Consider the following 18,410-nt stretch of genomic DNA (forward strand, 5'->3'; position numbering starts at 1 on the left):
AAGTTAAAAAGGAAGCTAATTTCTTCAAAAGAAACAAACTGTTCCTAGTGATATTATCAAAAAGCTACTTTCAAGCGTTTTAAAAGGTAAACATAAAACAAGTGATAAGGCCATTCTTTTCTAAACCACATTTTAGTAGAAATACAGCCATTAACAACATATTGTATTCCTCTGTTTGTTTTCACCTGCCAAATGATGTGGCTTAGAAAAGGATTAAAATTTTAAAAAAAGAAAAGGATTAAAATACATAAGGGGAAAACTCTATGGCAAAACCTTTTGGAAATTTGGGTTTCCTTTGTAAGGAATGAAAATATCAAAGAATCTATCCAGGCTGTGCTACAGAGAAAGGAAGGGGATGGAGAGGGGAAAGCAGTAAGAGAAAGAGAGGAAGGAGAGAAAAAGGGCTCTTGGGGTCATTCCCCACAGAGGTCTCCACCTCCCTAACTCTCTGACAAGCCAACTTCAAGTGGTTATGCAGACAAACGGAACACACATTAAAATCTTACAACAACACAAACCATTGATCATGCAGAAAACCATGCTCCTGGCAAAAACTGACATGCTATCACACAATTTAACTATGCCTCTTGATTACCATTTTAACTTTCCCTCCTGGGCTCAGAGGAAGGTGATAATGAGTAATCAAATGCCAGAGAGAGAGTAGCCCAGAAAGGAAGAAGCCAAGTCTGGCTCACGGATATCAACAGAAATAGAAGGCTGCATACCTTGCTGTCTATAAAATTACCCGAACTCTGCACTGTTTTATTTAAAAAACTGGGAAAGCGTGTAAGATCAAATACACAATGATCACATCGAATCAAATGATCACATCAAGTCAGATGTTCTTTTGCCTGTACCATTCTCCCACTTTCATCTCACGTTATACAAGAAAATATGAAAGATGTAGCACATTTCTATTCAAGGACAGCTGCCCTTACAACGGACCTCTCTTTTTCATAGCATTTCTCCAGGTCCAATTCAAATGTCACCCTGTGGAACTGTGATACTTCACCTTCCTGCTCTCCACTAACCAACCGTGCTTCACCAGGCCAAAAGCTATGTACAGCACATGTTCCTATGATCCACTTTCCATCACTCCCTCAGCCAGCGGTGGCCAGAGACAACTGCTCCGCATCACAGAATTTCAACCGCTTCTCCTTATATAATTTAATATACATGTTCTCTCTCTGGTAGTTTAGGGTTTTTTTTTTTTCTAACTCTTATTTCAAAAGAGTTAGAGTAAGGGCATAATACCATCTAACAGTTAAAGTTGGCTGAAAGATGAATAAAATGTGGCTTTCTCCTGCAAGGGTCTTATAATCTAGCAAAGAAAATCAAACTGTTAAAAAAATAACACACACACACACACAAAACCCACAAAAGTAAATTACATTAATGGGATGAAATGTAGCCATAGTATCCCAAAATAGTCAAGATCAGCCATTCGCTGAGGCCTCTCTGACATTATTACTAGTATCACTGCGTACACACTGTATAAGGAGCGAGCCAAAAGGTTTACACATCTGCCTTGGGTTGGGGGCTTAGAGAAATCATTTGTCCCTTCTACCCACCTCAATTTCCTGACTTTTAAGATGCAGGGACAGTGATGCTTCTCTTATCGCCTCCAGTGGGGTTACTCTAAGGTGTGAATGAGTCATCGCTCCTCCTGCCTCCCGTCTCCCCCGTTTTTCTTCCTCTCCCACATCATTCACATATACCAACTCATACACTGTAAAGTCCCATACAAGTTCATTTTTTCTAAAATGTTATCTGCTCAAATACAGCATTTTACACTTCCCACTCATCTACCTTATGAAAGTCAGTAACAAATAAGTATTAACAAGACTTTTAATATCAAACAGAAACCTTTTCTAATTAACAAGAGTGTTCCACAAAGGGCTATTGTAAAAGAAATACCCAAACATTAAATTGTTCTGTGTGTCAACAACAGGAAAAAACACAAGGGGGAAAATTCGATTTATAAAAACCAACAATAACTACAACTTATCTAGGAATACCTTTATAAGTAAGAAAAATTGCACAAATAAAACTATAACACTTGATTGAACAGGATTATTCATGTCACTCATCATGTCATTCATCCATGTCACTGGATTATTAGAATCAGCTGTTTAGAATTCAGGAGGGGATGTAAGTGTTAATTTGTGAAAATTCCTCTAATGTGGTATGTGGGAGAAGGGGTAATGGAGAAAAGGTTTTCACTTACATATTTATATAATAAAGCAGTTTCTATAAAACTAAATAAAAACTAGAAAAATGTCACTTCTTTCAAGACTTATACTTTTAGTGAAATTAAAACCAAAATCCCAATGAGGTTTTTTAAACTTGACATAATTTTACAATAAACAAATGAAAATAGGCCAAACCTTTTTGAAAATGAAGTAAAAAGGACAAAGGCTTGCTACATTATATGTTAAATATATTATAAATCCATAGTTAACTATATTAATGAAAGAATGGTGAGACAAATTAATGCTACTGAATTGTAAGTTCAGGAAAAAAGACACATATATGATAAATGAGGCATCACAAATTCATGGGAAAAAGCTAAATTATTAAATGAATAAATGATCCGCAAAGGTGATTATTCAAAAATAAAATTAATTTGCATGCTAACCTCATATTATACATCAAAATTCCATACAGATTAAAGATTTGAAGTAGAAAATTAAGCCAGTAGAAAAGAACAGAAACATTAGCTGAGAACTTATCCAGAGAAATCACAAAAGAAAGCATCAATACATTGATCGACATAAAGATATATTATTTCTGTACATCAAAATCAATAGCAAACAAAATGAAAAGTGGTTAGACTGGGAAGAAAATGTGCTATGAATGACAAAGGAAAAATACACTATTCAGTAAGAAAAATATAAATATCTTAATATAAGGAAATTACTAATAAATGAAAGAAGAAAAATGTTCTATTAACCAGAGAATTTAAGCTTAAAACTTTAAAAACACACTCTCCCCAATTCTAGTGGTGGTTTAGAATGGTGTGGGAATTTAAGAAATGAATTTTATAATAATGAATCAAAGCCCCATAAAACTTATACACATTTTTGTCCAGTAATTCTATACCTACAAATCTTTCTTAAAGAAATCATCAGCACTGCAGATAAAGATTTATGAGTAAAAATAGCCAGTGTAGTTACTGACAACAGCAAGAAAAATTAGAAACATAAATGGATTCTTTCCTTTCCAGCACAGGCTCTTTCCATGAAGCACAGAATTAAGAATATAAGAGGTTTAGCTTTTGATTTACAGGCAATCTCTTTTTTTTTTCAAGAAATGAACAATAGGAGACTGCAGTCAGTTTTCTATCCTTCTCAAATTGATTATCTAATATTTAGGTCATCCTTAGCAAAACAGTGTCAATTTTGATCCCTCCGACTATCTCCAAGGCAACTGATTGAATAAAGAAAATATACAGCGTCACTGAGAAATATATAATTTTAAAGACTGGAATAAAAGAAATGGCACATCTTGTCCATCAGCTAAAAAGGGAGTTTAGTAGTAGGGAATGTAAAAGAAAAAGGCAGACAGACAGACAGACATTGCATTTTAACGTCAGTTTGTACAATATTCTTTTTTTAAGAAATAGCTTTATTCAGATATAATTTATACAACATAAAATTGACTCATTTTAAATGCATAAATTGTTTTGATATATTCACAACACTGCACATCCATCATAGCAATCTAAATTTGGAACACTTCCATCACCCCAAATGAAACCTCATGCCCATTAGCAGTCACTGTCAACTCCCACTCCCAGCCCTAGGCAAACATTAATCAACTTTCTGTCCCTGGGGATCTGCTTATTCTAGATATTTCATATAAATGGACTCAGGCAATATGCACCCTTTTGTGTCTGGCTTCTTTTACTTAGCATAATGTTTTCCAGGTTCATCCATCTTGCAATATAGACCAGTACTTCATTCCTTTCAATGGCCCAATAATATTCTATTGTATGGACAAACCCCATTTGCTCATTCATTGGTTGCTTGACTTTTGGGTTATTTCCACTAGAGTTCTTTGAATCATAAATACTTCTCTGAGCACTCATATGCAAGTTAAGTGTGAATATACACATATTTATTTTTCTTGGGTGTGGAATTCTGGGTCACACAGTAACTCTACATTTTTTAAAATTTTTTATTTTAAAGAGATTAAGACAAAAGAGGATATTAACAAAGCAGATTAGATCAGAACAATGTAAGCAACACAGCATTTTCCCATAAGACAACCCATAAAACTCTCCATTTAATAGTTGAAAGAACTTCCATGCTTTTTTCCAGAGTGGCTGCACCATTTAACATTCCCACCAGCAGTGTAGGAGTTGTTCACAGTATTCCCTAATCATCCTCTCATTTATCTTAAGCTCAGCAATCATCATTAAGTCCTCACATAGTAATTCAAACCCTCTCTCCTTTTTTTTGATCAGTAGTCAGAGATTATCAACTTTGTTGACTATATTAAATAATGAACTTTTGGCTTCATTGATTTCCTATATTGTTTTTCTACTTTCCATTTCATTTATCCCTGCTGTAATTTTTATTGTTCTCTTCTTTCCGTTAGCTTTGAGTTTAGCTTGCTCTTCTTTTCTATTTTCTTAAGGTAGAAAAGTCAGGCAATTGATTTAGATCTGTCTTAACACATGTGTTTGCAGCTGTAAATTTCACCCAAAGCACTGCTTTAGACACATGCAGTCCCTTTTTGGTATGTTGTTTAAATTTTCACTCATTTCAAAATATTCTGTAATTTCCTTTGTGAATTATTCGGCTCATTCATTAATTGGAAGTATGTTGTTTAATTTCCATATATTTGTTAATGTTCCCCAATTTCCTTCAGCTGTCGAGTTCCAGTTTAACTCCATTGTGGTTGGACAACACACTTAGGATGAATTTAATCCTTTCAAATTTGTTGAGATTTCTTTTATAGCCTACAAGCTGGCCCATTCTAGAGAATGTTCCTATGTGCATCTGATCAATGGTTGCTTCATAGAAACACTATTATTATTTTTCATATATCACTAATTTCTTCCCAATGCACTGGGGTCTCAACTAGCAGTTTACAACTTTTAATAACTACTACTACTATATTCAGCGAGTGCCACCTCACCCTACTTCATTCCAGTGCCTCGCCCTGCCCTCAAAACTCCTCTTTGCCAATTTTTATCTTTACAGCTTCCCAGGATACTGACAAGCGCAATCACCTTACTTTACCAAAAGGAAAAATGGGGAAAACAAAGTATGCAAATTGTCTCTCAAGTTTCACAGAAACTTTGGAAGTGCCATGAGAGTAGAGTCTGGGGCCCCCCAAAAGCCATTCTTTCTGCAATAAGGCACTGCTACCACTGACTTTATTCAGGTCTCTAGAGAAACACAAATGGAAGAAGCAAGCCAGGCCTCAAGTAGTATACCCTTGCCCACGCGCAGACACACACAGGGAAAACTGTTGATCACTGTCTCTTGCCCTTCCTGGCAGGATCAGTAAGGGCAGCCGACCTGGCCCACTCTCAGCCCAGCCACGAGTTAAGGAGTAGCCACAAAATGTCTTCACTGTGTCTTGGGACACAACAATCCCAAGACTTCACACGCACAAACTTTTGCTAAGAGTTCAAAGAACACTAAGGCTGCACATGGCCTCAGAGCAACCAGGCGGTGACAGTGGATCAGCAGCTACAACCAGAAGAAAATGCCCCTTTTCCATAGCTTAGATTCTACATAAGCTCAGCTGCTGCCTCAATGCAACAAATGCAGCCGACACTTAAATATCATCTGCCTGTAATTAATTTCTCTCCTCAAGCTACTACCTCCTTCTCCAGGAAAATCTCTCTCTAGAAAGAAGGCTCCCATGGGGGACTTAGCAAAGGTCAGTCCCTGAGATCTGAGAGGCACCCTTTTAGGGTTCCCCAGGCAGAGGTTCCACATCCTTCACCCTGCCTGTCAGTAAGTTGGTCCCTGTATCAGGAAACTTGAATCATCTCAGTAATTCTACAATTTCCAAACTGTAAAAAGGCAGCCTATGTGTTTTTACTTCACAGCCTCTTGTGCAGATATATTACCTGGATTCGAAATGGCAGCCTCTCCTAGTAGGGAGGCCAAAGGGCACAGCTCTTCTTTACACGCGTTCAATTTTTTAATTATATCAAGAAAAGCACGGTGAAAATATAATGGGATATGCCTGTGACCAGTATAAAAACCACCCTGGGACCACCGATTCAGTCCTGATCTAAGTCCCAGCTCAGCTTCGACAACCAAGTCTCATCAGTCACCTCACGGTCCGGCCTACCTCAGGCAACTTTTCATGCCAAAGCCCAGCCCAAGGAGATTCTCTCAGACACCAAGACCCAAAAAGTAATCAGGGGAGGAAATTCCCTTTCAGGTTTCCCTTTTTCCTTGAAAAAATACCAAAAGACTGGATTTCAACCTTTAGATTTAGGAATGTCTTCCCACCATCATCTGAATCATGATTTTTATGGGAGAACCTTGTCATTTATCTAATCTCCAAACATTCCGCATGAATTACCTTGGAAATGCGTAGAGAGCTCCTTGTCCTACATTTTAAGGTCCAGCATATCCCAAAATGGACTCCTAACTAGTATTTAATAAAATAATCAAAGAGAAGCAGGTCACCTTACCAAAAGATATGAGAGCCTGCAATACGTTAATGTGCTTTTTTCATCACTAAGAGGGTGTTACTGCTACAGCTGTAGCTGAAATATGAGCAGAGAGGTGATTTTCCCTCCCTCTTTGTTTCTCTCACCCTTTTCACTTTGCAGGGCTGCATTTCCACACAACATACATGGAGGAAACGCTGGCCTGGTTTCCATCTGAGTGTGTCATACTCTAATAGATGGAAATGCACAACAGAATCCCCTTTTACAGCATGCCTTATTTAGACAATCTTGAGCATGCTAAGGTCAAGCTCAGGCCTCCCAAACCTAAGCACCGCACATGATGATACATCATGACTGAACCCAGACCTATCTGCAGAGCCTGGTGCGCTCTACAGAGCTTATACAGCTCCAACATTGTGTATCATATGAGTGGTCAATTCCTCTGCCACATGAACAAACTTCAGTAATCCCTAGTTACAGATTCTCAAATTTTTAAAAATTATCTAAGGCTTTAATGCCAGCCACATAAACAACAAAATAGGAAGTGAGACTTACATGTGTGTTGTGCTCTGTGCAGAACATTTGGAACTACAAATGCATTTTCCCATTGAAACAAAGTTGTAAGTATAATTAAGTTCTCCAACTCACCCACAGTGTGGCTAAAATAGGCACGGCTTCAAATTTTATTGAATAATGAAAAGTGAAAAATAATGAGATGAAAGACATTTTAACTTATCAACAATACTTCTGCTCAGTGGCACGCCAAGTGGGGGCAACCTGGCCCAGGCAAGGAGGGGCTGCCTGCAGAGAATTTACAAACAATAATGAAGCCAACAAAGTCAGTTGGCTTTTTACTTTCACCACCTGCTGGCAACTGAAAACAACATCAATAATAAAATATTGCTCCTTGGAGGAAAAACAGGCTCAACAAGAAGTGAAGTAGTAGTTAAGGGTACTTAGAGCTATTAAGGAGGAGACTTTGGCTCACCTGCTGGGCTTTTAGTGTGATTCTTTATTGTGTCCAAATTCGTATCTATACCTAAAGTCATGCCTACGGGTGTCCTTTTATTTTCTAATGCTTGTCAACAAGAATCCTGGTCAGAAGGGATATCACAGATGAAGCAAGAATCAGAAAAGCTCTATGAATTCAATGAGCAAATATTATATGGGAAATTTAAGAGAGTGTGTGCAATCTGTGCAGCAGTAGGTCTGAGACAGAACTACATAAATTGGGAATACTGACTTCAAAAAGGCATCTGAGAATAAGATTCTCACAGAAGGAAGAAAAGGACATGAGCAGGAGCAGGAGTTTCCTAGTAGAACCAGCAGGTGGCGCCACCAAACCAAACCCGCTCCAAGGATGTCCTAGGGCAGGCCAACTTGGGTGGAGACTCAGCAGAAGTATGGTGGGAGGCTAACTACACAACTATCCTATGGGATTTTCTTTGTTCTACTGTTAATGCCCATGGGCTAGGACACAGAGATTGAAAGAACATAAATATAACAGAAGAAAAATTCTAAAAACCAATGTCACAATGACTCAGACATTAAAAGCGTAGAGAATGTGCAATAGTCAATTTCCTTCCATAGAGCTACTTTCCACCCCTTTTCACCAGCCCCACCTCTAAGCTTGACAGACAGTACTATTCAAGAAACAAGCCAGAGCAACATACTCTACCACTGGTCTTAACCTGGTCTCCTAATAAAACTTGCCAGAAATGCAGCCAAGATCAGTTAGCATAAAAGGCCTCCTACAGGCTCTTATTCTCAAGCACTTGAGAATGAAGGTCCACTGGAATAAAAAGACTACAGATGTATACGCAGATATTTTCACACAGATGTATGTATTACTGAGTAATGATACTTCCTATTGATTCACTGTCAGGTTGCCAGCTTTATTCTCATTTCCCCTGGGAAAAGATCAATTTAAGTGACCCCCTAACTAGCTTCCACACAACAGCAATGCCTTCTATTAACTTGCTCTTCTCTCAGTCTACAGAAGCTAGTCCAACAGATAAAATCAACAGGTGATTGGAAAACAAAGAAATGTCTGACCCAAAATGCTACGTTTTCAGATTCCTAGTTAATCAGACAGAAACTCACACTTTTTCCAGAAGAAAATATGAAAGATAAAGTCTGATTTCTACAAGGAACTTCAGATCTTGCATCTACCTTAAACAAATCATTAGAAAGGCAAAGCAGCTGATATCTTCTTTATTAAGGGCACACTTTTCTCCAGCTTTTGTTTACATCAAAGAGCCCACAGCCTATCAAGAGTCACACACCAGTCTTGGAGCCATGAAAAGTGGACCAAGCCAGCATGCGTGTGTTTGCACATGTGTGCTCACACCCTTACCCAGATTTTCATAACCCACCAACAGATATCTCAGAATATTAATCCAGGAAGTCAAGTAAATGTTAAAGAGATGCAAGCTTGAAAAACATGATTCCCCTTCAGAAGGAAATGAAGGAGACAGATGACTTTTAGGGACTGGAATGGCTAGTACTGTTACTATGAAGACAAGAAACATATGCCTGAACTTAAATTTTTCTGACAGCTCCTGGCAACAAACACAAACGCAGAACCCTTCCGTGTGACAAACACAAAACCCATATGGACCTGAAGGGCATGTAGGTATCACCCATCCACACACAAAATGAATTGTGAATGACCTCTGCTCTGAGTTTTAAAGCAACAGTGTGTCACGTGCAGTACAGCAGCCATTTGGTCCCTCTGTTATGGAAAATTTTTGAATCATATCTGTCGGAAGGACTAAATATACTAGAAGCAAACCCACAGAGCAATGTTTTGCAACCAAAAGTCAGGCCCACATAGCAGTTCAGAGAGCAACCTTCCCCCGTCTTAACTTCAACCTCGTATGAGACACACAATCTCACCTTGTAGCATCAGAGCTAGACCCATTACAAGTAACATCTTTTAAACTGTCAGATCTTTCAGCATTAGTCTCTGGAAGGGGCAGTACAATGCAAATGCATAACAAACCTTAAATAAAGATGGTAAAAGCAGTATATCTTTCGGAAGGCAGATGCCAAAGTAGCAGAGCGACTTAAAAAGATGATTATAAAATACATTTTATATCAGGAGAGCATAACAATAATAACAGTAGTAGCAAAGAATAATAAATGTGCAAAATACAGTAAAGACTTACCAAACACTGAATTCATGATAAACTGGAAATAGAAACAAGGACATATAAAGCCAACCAGAAACCCAGGAAGCAGCTTCACATTCAGAATGACAGAAGTAAATAAGAAATATAACCCCACCTTGCTATAAAAAAATGAGAAATGTGCAGCACTCTCTGAACATTTCTCATGTGACAGAACAAACTGGAACCGCTCACAGGCAGAATTTGGCTGCTGTTTTTCTAGTCTTTGTATCTGCCCCCGCACAGCACAGTGCTGGGCACACAGTTGGCATATAGTAAGAATTAAATGTTCATTGATATCCACTAAAAAGTGAGGAAGGAACAATGTCCAAAATTACCAGCAGCAGAAATGCATCCTTTCTATATGGTGTGCTAACAATACAAACTAGAGCCCTAACACATAATCTGGTCCTTACACAGGGAGGTATTGATCAGAGTTTGGATACTTAAGCAATTATATGGAGGTCAAGAGATCCTTCTCAAGATGGAACAATTTTTTTTATTTCATTCATATTTCAAGTAGAAAAAGCATTCATACACAGTTATATTCGGGCACAGTGGCATGCACCCATAGTCCCAACTATTTGGGAGGCAGAGATGAGCTGTTGCTCAAGTCCAGCTGTGCAATATAATGAGACCTCATTTCAGCAATAAAAACAAAACAACCTATATTCAAATGGACAAAATCCACTGTTCATTTTCAAGAATATATTTAGGGTGAGCTGGGAAAGTGGCTCAGTGGTAGAGTTCTTGCCTCACATGCATAAGACCCTGAATTTGATTCCATACCTCAAAAAATATATATTTTCTGATAACTGTTAACCGCTTCCACTTTACCCAGGTTTGCTCCTAAACTCATGATTTGAAAGCTTTTTGCAAAAATTGTATTCCTCTACATATCAATGTCCCAATTTAGGAGGGCCCATTATTCTCCTACACAGGTTTAATGATAGAAGAAATGAAAGAATAAGTCATTCTCAGAAGAAAACAGACAACTGTTTTCTGCCTGGTTCATAAGAATGACATTTTGCTCCAAGGAAATATTTTAGAATATACAATATCCATGATGCAAGTTTATATGCAGAACAACTTACTCCCTGAGAAAGGTTTGTTTTCAACATGAAGCTCTTCCACTGTAACCAGAGTTGGGAACAGGCATAATCGCCCTATGTTCTAACAATCTAAATGTAGAGCTGATGGCTGCCAAGCCAGCTGGGAGAATCTGCTTTCCTTCTCAATTTCAGTCACATCTTCTCAAATAAAAAGTCTATGGAGTCATTCCAATACCGCCCTAAATCAATTCTGTAATAATTTGCAAAAGTGAACACTGAAACTAATCAGTTCCCCGACTGTGTCTCTGGCCCTGGCCTTTTACCAAGGTTATAAACAACTCCCTTCAAGTCCAAAGTATCTTTTGATCCTATGCAGATGCCTGGTAAGGGTGACCTGCACCTGGACTTCAAGGTTCTACAACTTGTTTGTAATTGCTACAAAGTCTGGACTTCAAAGTTCTACAACTTATTTGTAATTGCTACAAAGTCATATTGCAAAATGCAACAACAGCTGGACATAACTGGGCAAACTTCTTCACTAAGTCTGTCTGAAACTCAGGCCTCAGTGAAGTGATTCATAGTTTCAGAGTTGGAATAGAAATAGACTTCACTATTTCTTATTTAATCAAGTCTAAGCCCATATCATATGATAAGGCTCATATAAAGAAAAAAGTCCCCTCATCATTGATAAATTTGAAAGGAAAGAATCTGTGTTAATTCTATTTAATTCTTACAGGGTCCAAAGCTGAATTACAAGGTGGACTCATACCCTTTAAAAGATTCCATGTTAGCCAATCAAAACAGGCTAATAAACCTGAGAGCAACTTACTTACCTAGCAGCCACAGCAATACTAACAGATCAAAACATCTGAAAGGTTTCTAGAGACAAAGCTTGATGGAAACAGAGAGAGGGCTAGATTCATCATGTAACTCATAAAAATTCAAAAATTAGTTGGACGGAAGTGTTTACAAGTAACTAGAATCACCCCACAGATTTAGCCTCTGATCCTTGATTTAAAGAAAAAAAAGTTTTTTCATTGATTTTGGGTGGGAAAAAATGTAGCTTTTGAGCTCAGTACAATGAACTATTTATCTGGCCTGACAAGGCCAATCAATCTCCCCGCCCTGCTGTTTATTATAAGGAGCAATAGAATACTGTTAGTCTTGATCGGGTGGGGGAGGGCCTACAGCAGCGTGGGTCCTGGTACACAATGCTACCCTTCAGTTAGAAATTTATGTTTGGTCCAGGTGACCCAGGAGGTCACTGTAAAGCCTGGGACAGAATGAAGATGGGTTGTTATGGGCTTCATATTTACAGAACTCTATGTGTTTGGGTCTCGTAGCGAATTGAGTATATAAAAGGCCTAAAGGATAAAAGGTTGGTCTTGGTTCAGCTGCAGGCCTAAAGAGGAAGGCTTTAAAAAAGAGTGTAAGTTGTAAAACCAAGCCATCCTTTTGAATTTCATTTTTCTGATAAAGGAAAAATCCCATTAGGGGAACTTAAAATCCAGAATTTTCAGTCGTAAAAAAACAATTACCTGAAAAGTTCTACTCCTTTGTTGATTTAAAAGTTCTCAGGTAATTTTACTGAACTCATCCAGATAATTACCTTCATTCCTTACCTTAATTAATTCCTTCTCTTGTGAAATTAATTAATTACCTTAAGTCTCTTATTGATGTTAGAAAAACAGGACTAGCTGGAGAGAACTTGCTGCTGGTCAGCATGTATGCAACTGAGGGGCCTGGGGACCTCAGCAGAGCTGGGGGAAGGAGACAGCTCAGAGACTCCAGAAAGATTTGTTGGTGCAGGAAGAAGTCTCACTGAACTGCAGCTCTCAATCCAATGAGGGGAAACTCGGAGGCTGAGGACTTATTTGCAAGAATGCAGGAGGTACTCTGGGAGAAAACTAGTTCTACAGCAACGTACATCACAGTCTTAAAATGAGAAATCTCCTTCTTTAGTAGGATAGGATTTTAAAAAGAGAAGAAGAAAATCTTACAGCTGCTAACCAATGTGGGCCTCTAGCCAATAATTCATCTGAATAATTCAAAAAAGGAAATGTAACCCAGGGCAGCTGGAGGGGGTAGAGGAAGAGGCAGGAAGGAAGAGAGACACAAAGCTAATGTTTTGAGCACTATGATCAATGGGCAGTTTATTGGACAAATACTTAGGCTGTCTAAATTTTATGAAAGATTAGCTGTTTTTCCCCACGGTTATCTAAACTCACCTTCTTTTTCTTGTTAATGGAACCCTTTGCTAATAAATTTCCTGCTATTTTTTGTTAATGGCTATTTTCCTTTAAACCTGCAGAAAAGCCAGCAGCTGGATGCTGACCTACTATGGGCCCTGCCTAACCTAATATGGACCACTTAGCTCAACTCAGCATGTTCCCTGGCCAATACAAAAGAACTTGATGTGTCATAATTCCGATTTGAGTGGGCTGGTCTCTCCAATCTTGTCTTTTCTATCACAATGTTTCAAACATTTATCACAAAGGTAAGATGTGGGGGAAAACAAAATTCCAACAAGCTGATACTTAAAAATTACCTTGAAGTCTCAAAAGAGGGAAAACAAGATTGTCAAAGGTTTCCTGGTTAGATAGCTACATTAACTGTATCTCTGTAATTCTGCCTCAAAAACCCAAGTAAGCAGGATGTGTGACTGGGAGCCACAAGTTGGAGACAGAATCTGGCAGAGTTTGTCTTAGATTAAAAGGAGAACATGGTCAGACCCACATAGCTCAGCCTGCGCCATGCCATTATTTAAATTTGCCTCTCATCCATAAAAATAGGTGTGAAAGCAGAAGCTAAAACTCTAGAAAAGGTATCATTTACAAATTTTGTCAATGCTCATCAAAAAATTATTAGTTCCCTTTATTATAGTTACTATATTGTTACCGGCATTGTGTGTGTATCCCTAAAATTTAGACTGAAAACTGAAAAGGCAAATTCCACTCAATTTTCAGCAATACAAATTTGACAATTCACCCAGGAATTTCCAAAGTTTGTTTTAGTACAGGGAGAGGAGCTCTTTCTCCTTTGCCATACCTCGCTTATTGGTTCTTAAAATGGTTTCAGAAGACAGCAAAGGGTTTCCACTGGACACATCGTGCATGGGCTTTTCTGGAGCTTTGTTGGAGAGAGGGTCTTTCTTCATATCCTTCTTTATTTCCTGTGAGAACAGAGAAAGGAAAACAAGATTATAGGCTGAAATTCTAGACTGACTCTCTAAAGTATCACCTTTATGGAAATGAAGCATTGTAATTCCAAGTCAGCGCAACATAATATTTTTAAAACACCATTTCCCTCTATTTTCATAGTTGTTACCTTACATGTATTAGAGAAGCACCTAGTTTTATAAAGTAAATCAATGTCCAGTATGGTGAAGTCACCTTATATAAGTGTGCTCACTCCATGTGATCCATCAAGAGAATGATTAATACATAGAAGCCACTGCACAGCTGTAAATGAGAGTTTGTTCTACGTTTTGAACAATGACAAGCTTTGCCCAAGCAGATTCACCCCTTATAAAGCCTTCTGATTTCTATTCGTCTTAAGAGAGTTTAGATAGCTGTATTCCCAGATCACCATTTGTACTCACAATTATACTAACCTCCCCAAAATGGAGTTAAACTCATTCATGGTTACCAAATTCCTCTGTCTTTTCAACATTTGACACAGAAAAATTAAGGATGACAAATTAAAATAACTTTCTAGGCCAGAGGTCAGCAAACTATAACCCACCACTCTATTCTGTAAAGTTTCACAGGCTATAACTGTATTCATGAAAATTTTGTACAACTACTTTGATGTATGTACATTTTGTATAATTACTTTGACGTTACAATGGCAGAGTAAATGCAACCAAAAGCAAAACTTAAACTATCTGACCTATTACAGAAAAAGTTTGCCAAACCCACTCTTGGTGATCTCTTACCAAAGCTCCATTAAGATCTGGATTGTTTAATTACAGGTTGAGCATTCCTAATGCAAATCCCTAAAATCTGAAATGCCCCAAATCCAATTTTTGAGCCCTGAACCTGACACCACAAGTGGGAAATTCCACACCTGACCCCATGTGATAGGTTGCAATCAAAACAAATAAGTGCACTACAAATACTGTATAAAAACAAATTCAGCATATGTGTATAAGGTGTGTATGAAAAATAAATGAATTTCATGTTCAAATCTGGATCCCATCTCCCATCCCACCTCTGGATCCCAAGCTATCTCATTCAGTAAATACGAATATTGTAAAAGAAAAAAAAATCAACTAAATCTGAAATACTTCTGGCCCCAAGCATTTTGGATAAGTGATAGTTGGTCTGTATGTCAAATTACTTTAATAACTTACATAATTCTTTGTAAAAGCAATAATAGCTCAAAATGATAGTAATTCACAACATGCAGATCTGTTCACAGGAATTCTTCCCAAAGGAGCAAGGAGTTTCTAGGCTTGTCTGAACCCATGATTACACTAAGTTAGGAAAAAATAAAAACTAAGAGCTAGACCTAAAACCTGGCTGAATGGCAGGAAAGACCCACAGATAAGAGAAGTGTGCTTTAGAAAGAGTGAGGTTAAGAAATGGGGATGAGTTCCTTCTACAGAATGAACTGAAAGATGGACAATTAAGTCAGGGGCCATGATTAGGCCCAAGCAGAGGATAAAGGTAGAAAGAAAACAAGTGTGTGAACACAGTGCTATTGCCCCTCTGCTTTGCATACACCCAAGTATGGTTTAGTTGCTGTATCCAATTCCCCAACTGCTAGCTGTGTTCATAACAGTCTCACCCTCTCTTCCTGCCTCACCAAGGCCCCACAGGAAACCAGCAACTGGGGCTGCAGCTTTTCTGGGGCTGAGAGTTTCAGCTGGTGTCGCAGAGCCCTAAACAGGCAGAGCTCAGCCACACGCCAACACTTATACCTTTGTATAGCATGCAAAATTGTACACACGTGTGTATATATATACAGCTCCCCCCCCCACTTAGCAGCTGCAGCACCTGCTAGAACAGCAGTTGCTGGGGGTTCCTGTAGCTTCACAGGCAGATGGCATCAGGGGACAATCTGCAAACATTGCCTGCCTGAACCACATGCCTGCCTAAGCTACATGATAGCTGTCAGCCAGCTATGGCTCTAGCAGGAAAGACAAGACACCAAGTGCATTCATTTCTCCAATGGTTGCTTCTTTGAAAAAGAACAGATGCTCAAACCTCGCTTTCCATCATAGTGTAGATATGACTGCGTAAAAACAAATCTCCCCACCTAGACACAATATAATACAGCAACACATTGTCCAACTTGGCAAGGAGTGAGCCCAAGAAATTCAGGGCTCTGGGGCAACGTGACCAGTGTTGGGCTGGCACTAACTGTTAAAGACTTGAAGTTGGGGAAGAGAAGGTGAGGACAGGAGCAAAGGTTACAAGGCTGGCACAGCCACTGGATAATGCCTCAGAAGCTGTGCTTCTCAAGAACGCTCAGTGCCCAACGCTTTATAGCAGCAAACTGGGAGCAGCTGGCTAGGAAGGACCAATCTGATCAAGAACAAACAGGGCCGAGAAACCAGCAAGAGAAGAAAGCTGGACCACAAATCCCGATTTCTTCATTTTTCCACTGATTGTTCACATTTGCTAGACAGAGGCTGGGGATGTGGCTCAGAGGTACAACACTGCCTCACTTGCACAAGGCCCTGGGTTTGATCCCCAGTACCACAAACATTTGCTATACAAAAAAGGTCAGTGTTCACCAAATTTCTTCAGTTGCTTCTTAGACTGAAGCAGGGAGAAGACAAAACTTAAAATATGTCCCACTTTTTTTTTCCAGAAAAAAAAAAAACAGGCACATGAACTTGGCGGGGAATTCTGTAGGTTCTTCACCTAGACAACACCCAGGCTCAATACAGCACCACCCAAGGCCAACACCTTCCCAAAACGTGCCCCTTACGTCAGGGGTATGAGACCTGACTTATTTAACAGCCCATCATCCACCCACTTACCCAGGATGTCAAAGTCAGCATTAACTCCCCATCTAACTAGTCAGTAAGTCTAGTTTATTCTACTTCCTCAATGTCTTTTGCTCTTCATGCCTCCTCTACTACTCCAAAAATATAAATACACAGCTATAACTATAGCTACAGCTATATCTCTATCTAGAATAGACGCTCTCCAAAGAAATATAAATGGTCAAAAAACACAAGATATAATATCTTTTCAAACCCACTTCAATAGCTAGAATTTAAAAAGTTACAAAACAAGAACTTTTCAAGGACATGGAGAAAATGCAGCCCTGTATACTGCTGGTAGGAATGTGAAATGGTGCTGTCTCTGTGGAAAACCACATAACACTTCCTCAGAAAGTTAAACATAGAACTACCATATAGCCCAAGATTCTCTTACAGATATACTTAAAAGAACTGAAAGCAAGGACTCAGATAGACATTTGTATGCCAATGTTTACTGCAGCATTATTTACAATAGCTAAAAGGTGAAAGCAAGACATGTGTCCATGCACAGACAAATATATAACCAAGATCTGATATATCCATACAATGGACTATTACTCAGTCTCAAGAAAATTAAAGTTCTGGTACATGCTACAACATGGGTAAGCCTAAGGGAAATAAGTCAGACACAAAATGACAAAGATTATATAATCTCACTTATATGTAATATAGAAGAGCTGAAATCTTATAGACAAAAAGTAGACTACAGGTTGCCTAGGAGTTGTGGGAGAAGATTGAAGAGTTTCTGTTGAATGGTTACAGGATTTTTTCTGAGGCTGATGAAAAGCTTTAGAAATAGTGGTAATGGTTGTATAAAATTATGAATCTAATTAGTGCCACTTATTGAACAAGTAAAAAGTCAAAATGGCAAATTTGGGTTAACATGAATAACCATAATAAAATAGATAATAAAAGGGGGGACTCACATAAATAGTATCTAACGTTTGAGTGCTTACTGTATTCCAAATCCTACTCGAAGAGCTTCGCCCAGATGACGTCCATCCACAAAGACTCTTACAGACACATACACCAAGACGCAAGAAGCTAAAAAAATAAGCAGGGATCAAGCTTAGAGCCCCACCTGCCTAGCTTCAGAGCTCATCTCTTATCCACACTTGCCCCAAGTCCTGCCCAGATTATAATCATGTCTCCCTACCTTCACACTCTGCCTTCCCATCCCAGCCTCCTCAATACCGCAAGGGACACCCCTCAAACAAATGCCTGTTCTTGTCATGTCCCTACTAAGCTCTCTAGCTGCTTCCAAATGACCATAAACCAAACTCTTTATTCAAAAACATCTCAAAACACAGCAAACCACGGTTTCTGTACCCACTTCTGGCTAAAAATATCTGATGTGTGTGCTGCCCCCATAGTATGGATTACCACGCAAACACACACTGGCCAACGCTTTACATTCACGCACCTCTGACGTCACGGGCACCTATATGCTAAAAATGAGTAATGATGCTAATAATCATAGGATGGTACATTGGCAAGAATTTATATAAATTAAAGTGCTTTCACAGGAATTTTTTTCACTTGCT

At 38.7% G+C, this 18,410-nt stretch overlaps 1 protein-coding gene across 8 annotated transcripts in view; it reads right to left on the bottom strand.

Annotated features, from left to right (window-relative positions):
• Window positions 1-18,410, bottom strand: part of Sh3kbp1 (SH3 domain containing kinase binding protein 1) — a 324,470-nt gene that overhangs the window by 179,493 nt on the left and 126,567 nt on the right. For all 8 annotated transcript variants that reach the window (XM_023563617.2, XM_003466417.5, XM_023563616.2 and 5 more), the window contains one exon: window positions 13,917-14,040. In XM_023563617.2, the coding sequence (XP_023419385.1) occupies window positions 13,917-14,040 (124 nt within the window). The remainder of the gene's footprint in view (window positions 1-13,916; window positions 14,041-18,410) is intronic.

This window comes from Cavia porcellus, unplaced genomic scaffold, assembly GCF_034190915.1.
Source record: "Cavia porcellus strain 051 isolate PalLab524CR breed Dunkin Hartley unplaced genomic scaffold, mCavPor4.1 scaffold_33, whole genome shotgun sequence".
Lineage (NCBI taxonomy): Eukaryota > Metazoa > Chordata > Mammalia > Rodentia > Caviidae > Cavia > Cavia porcellus.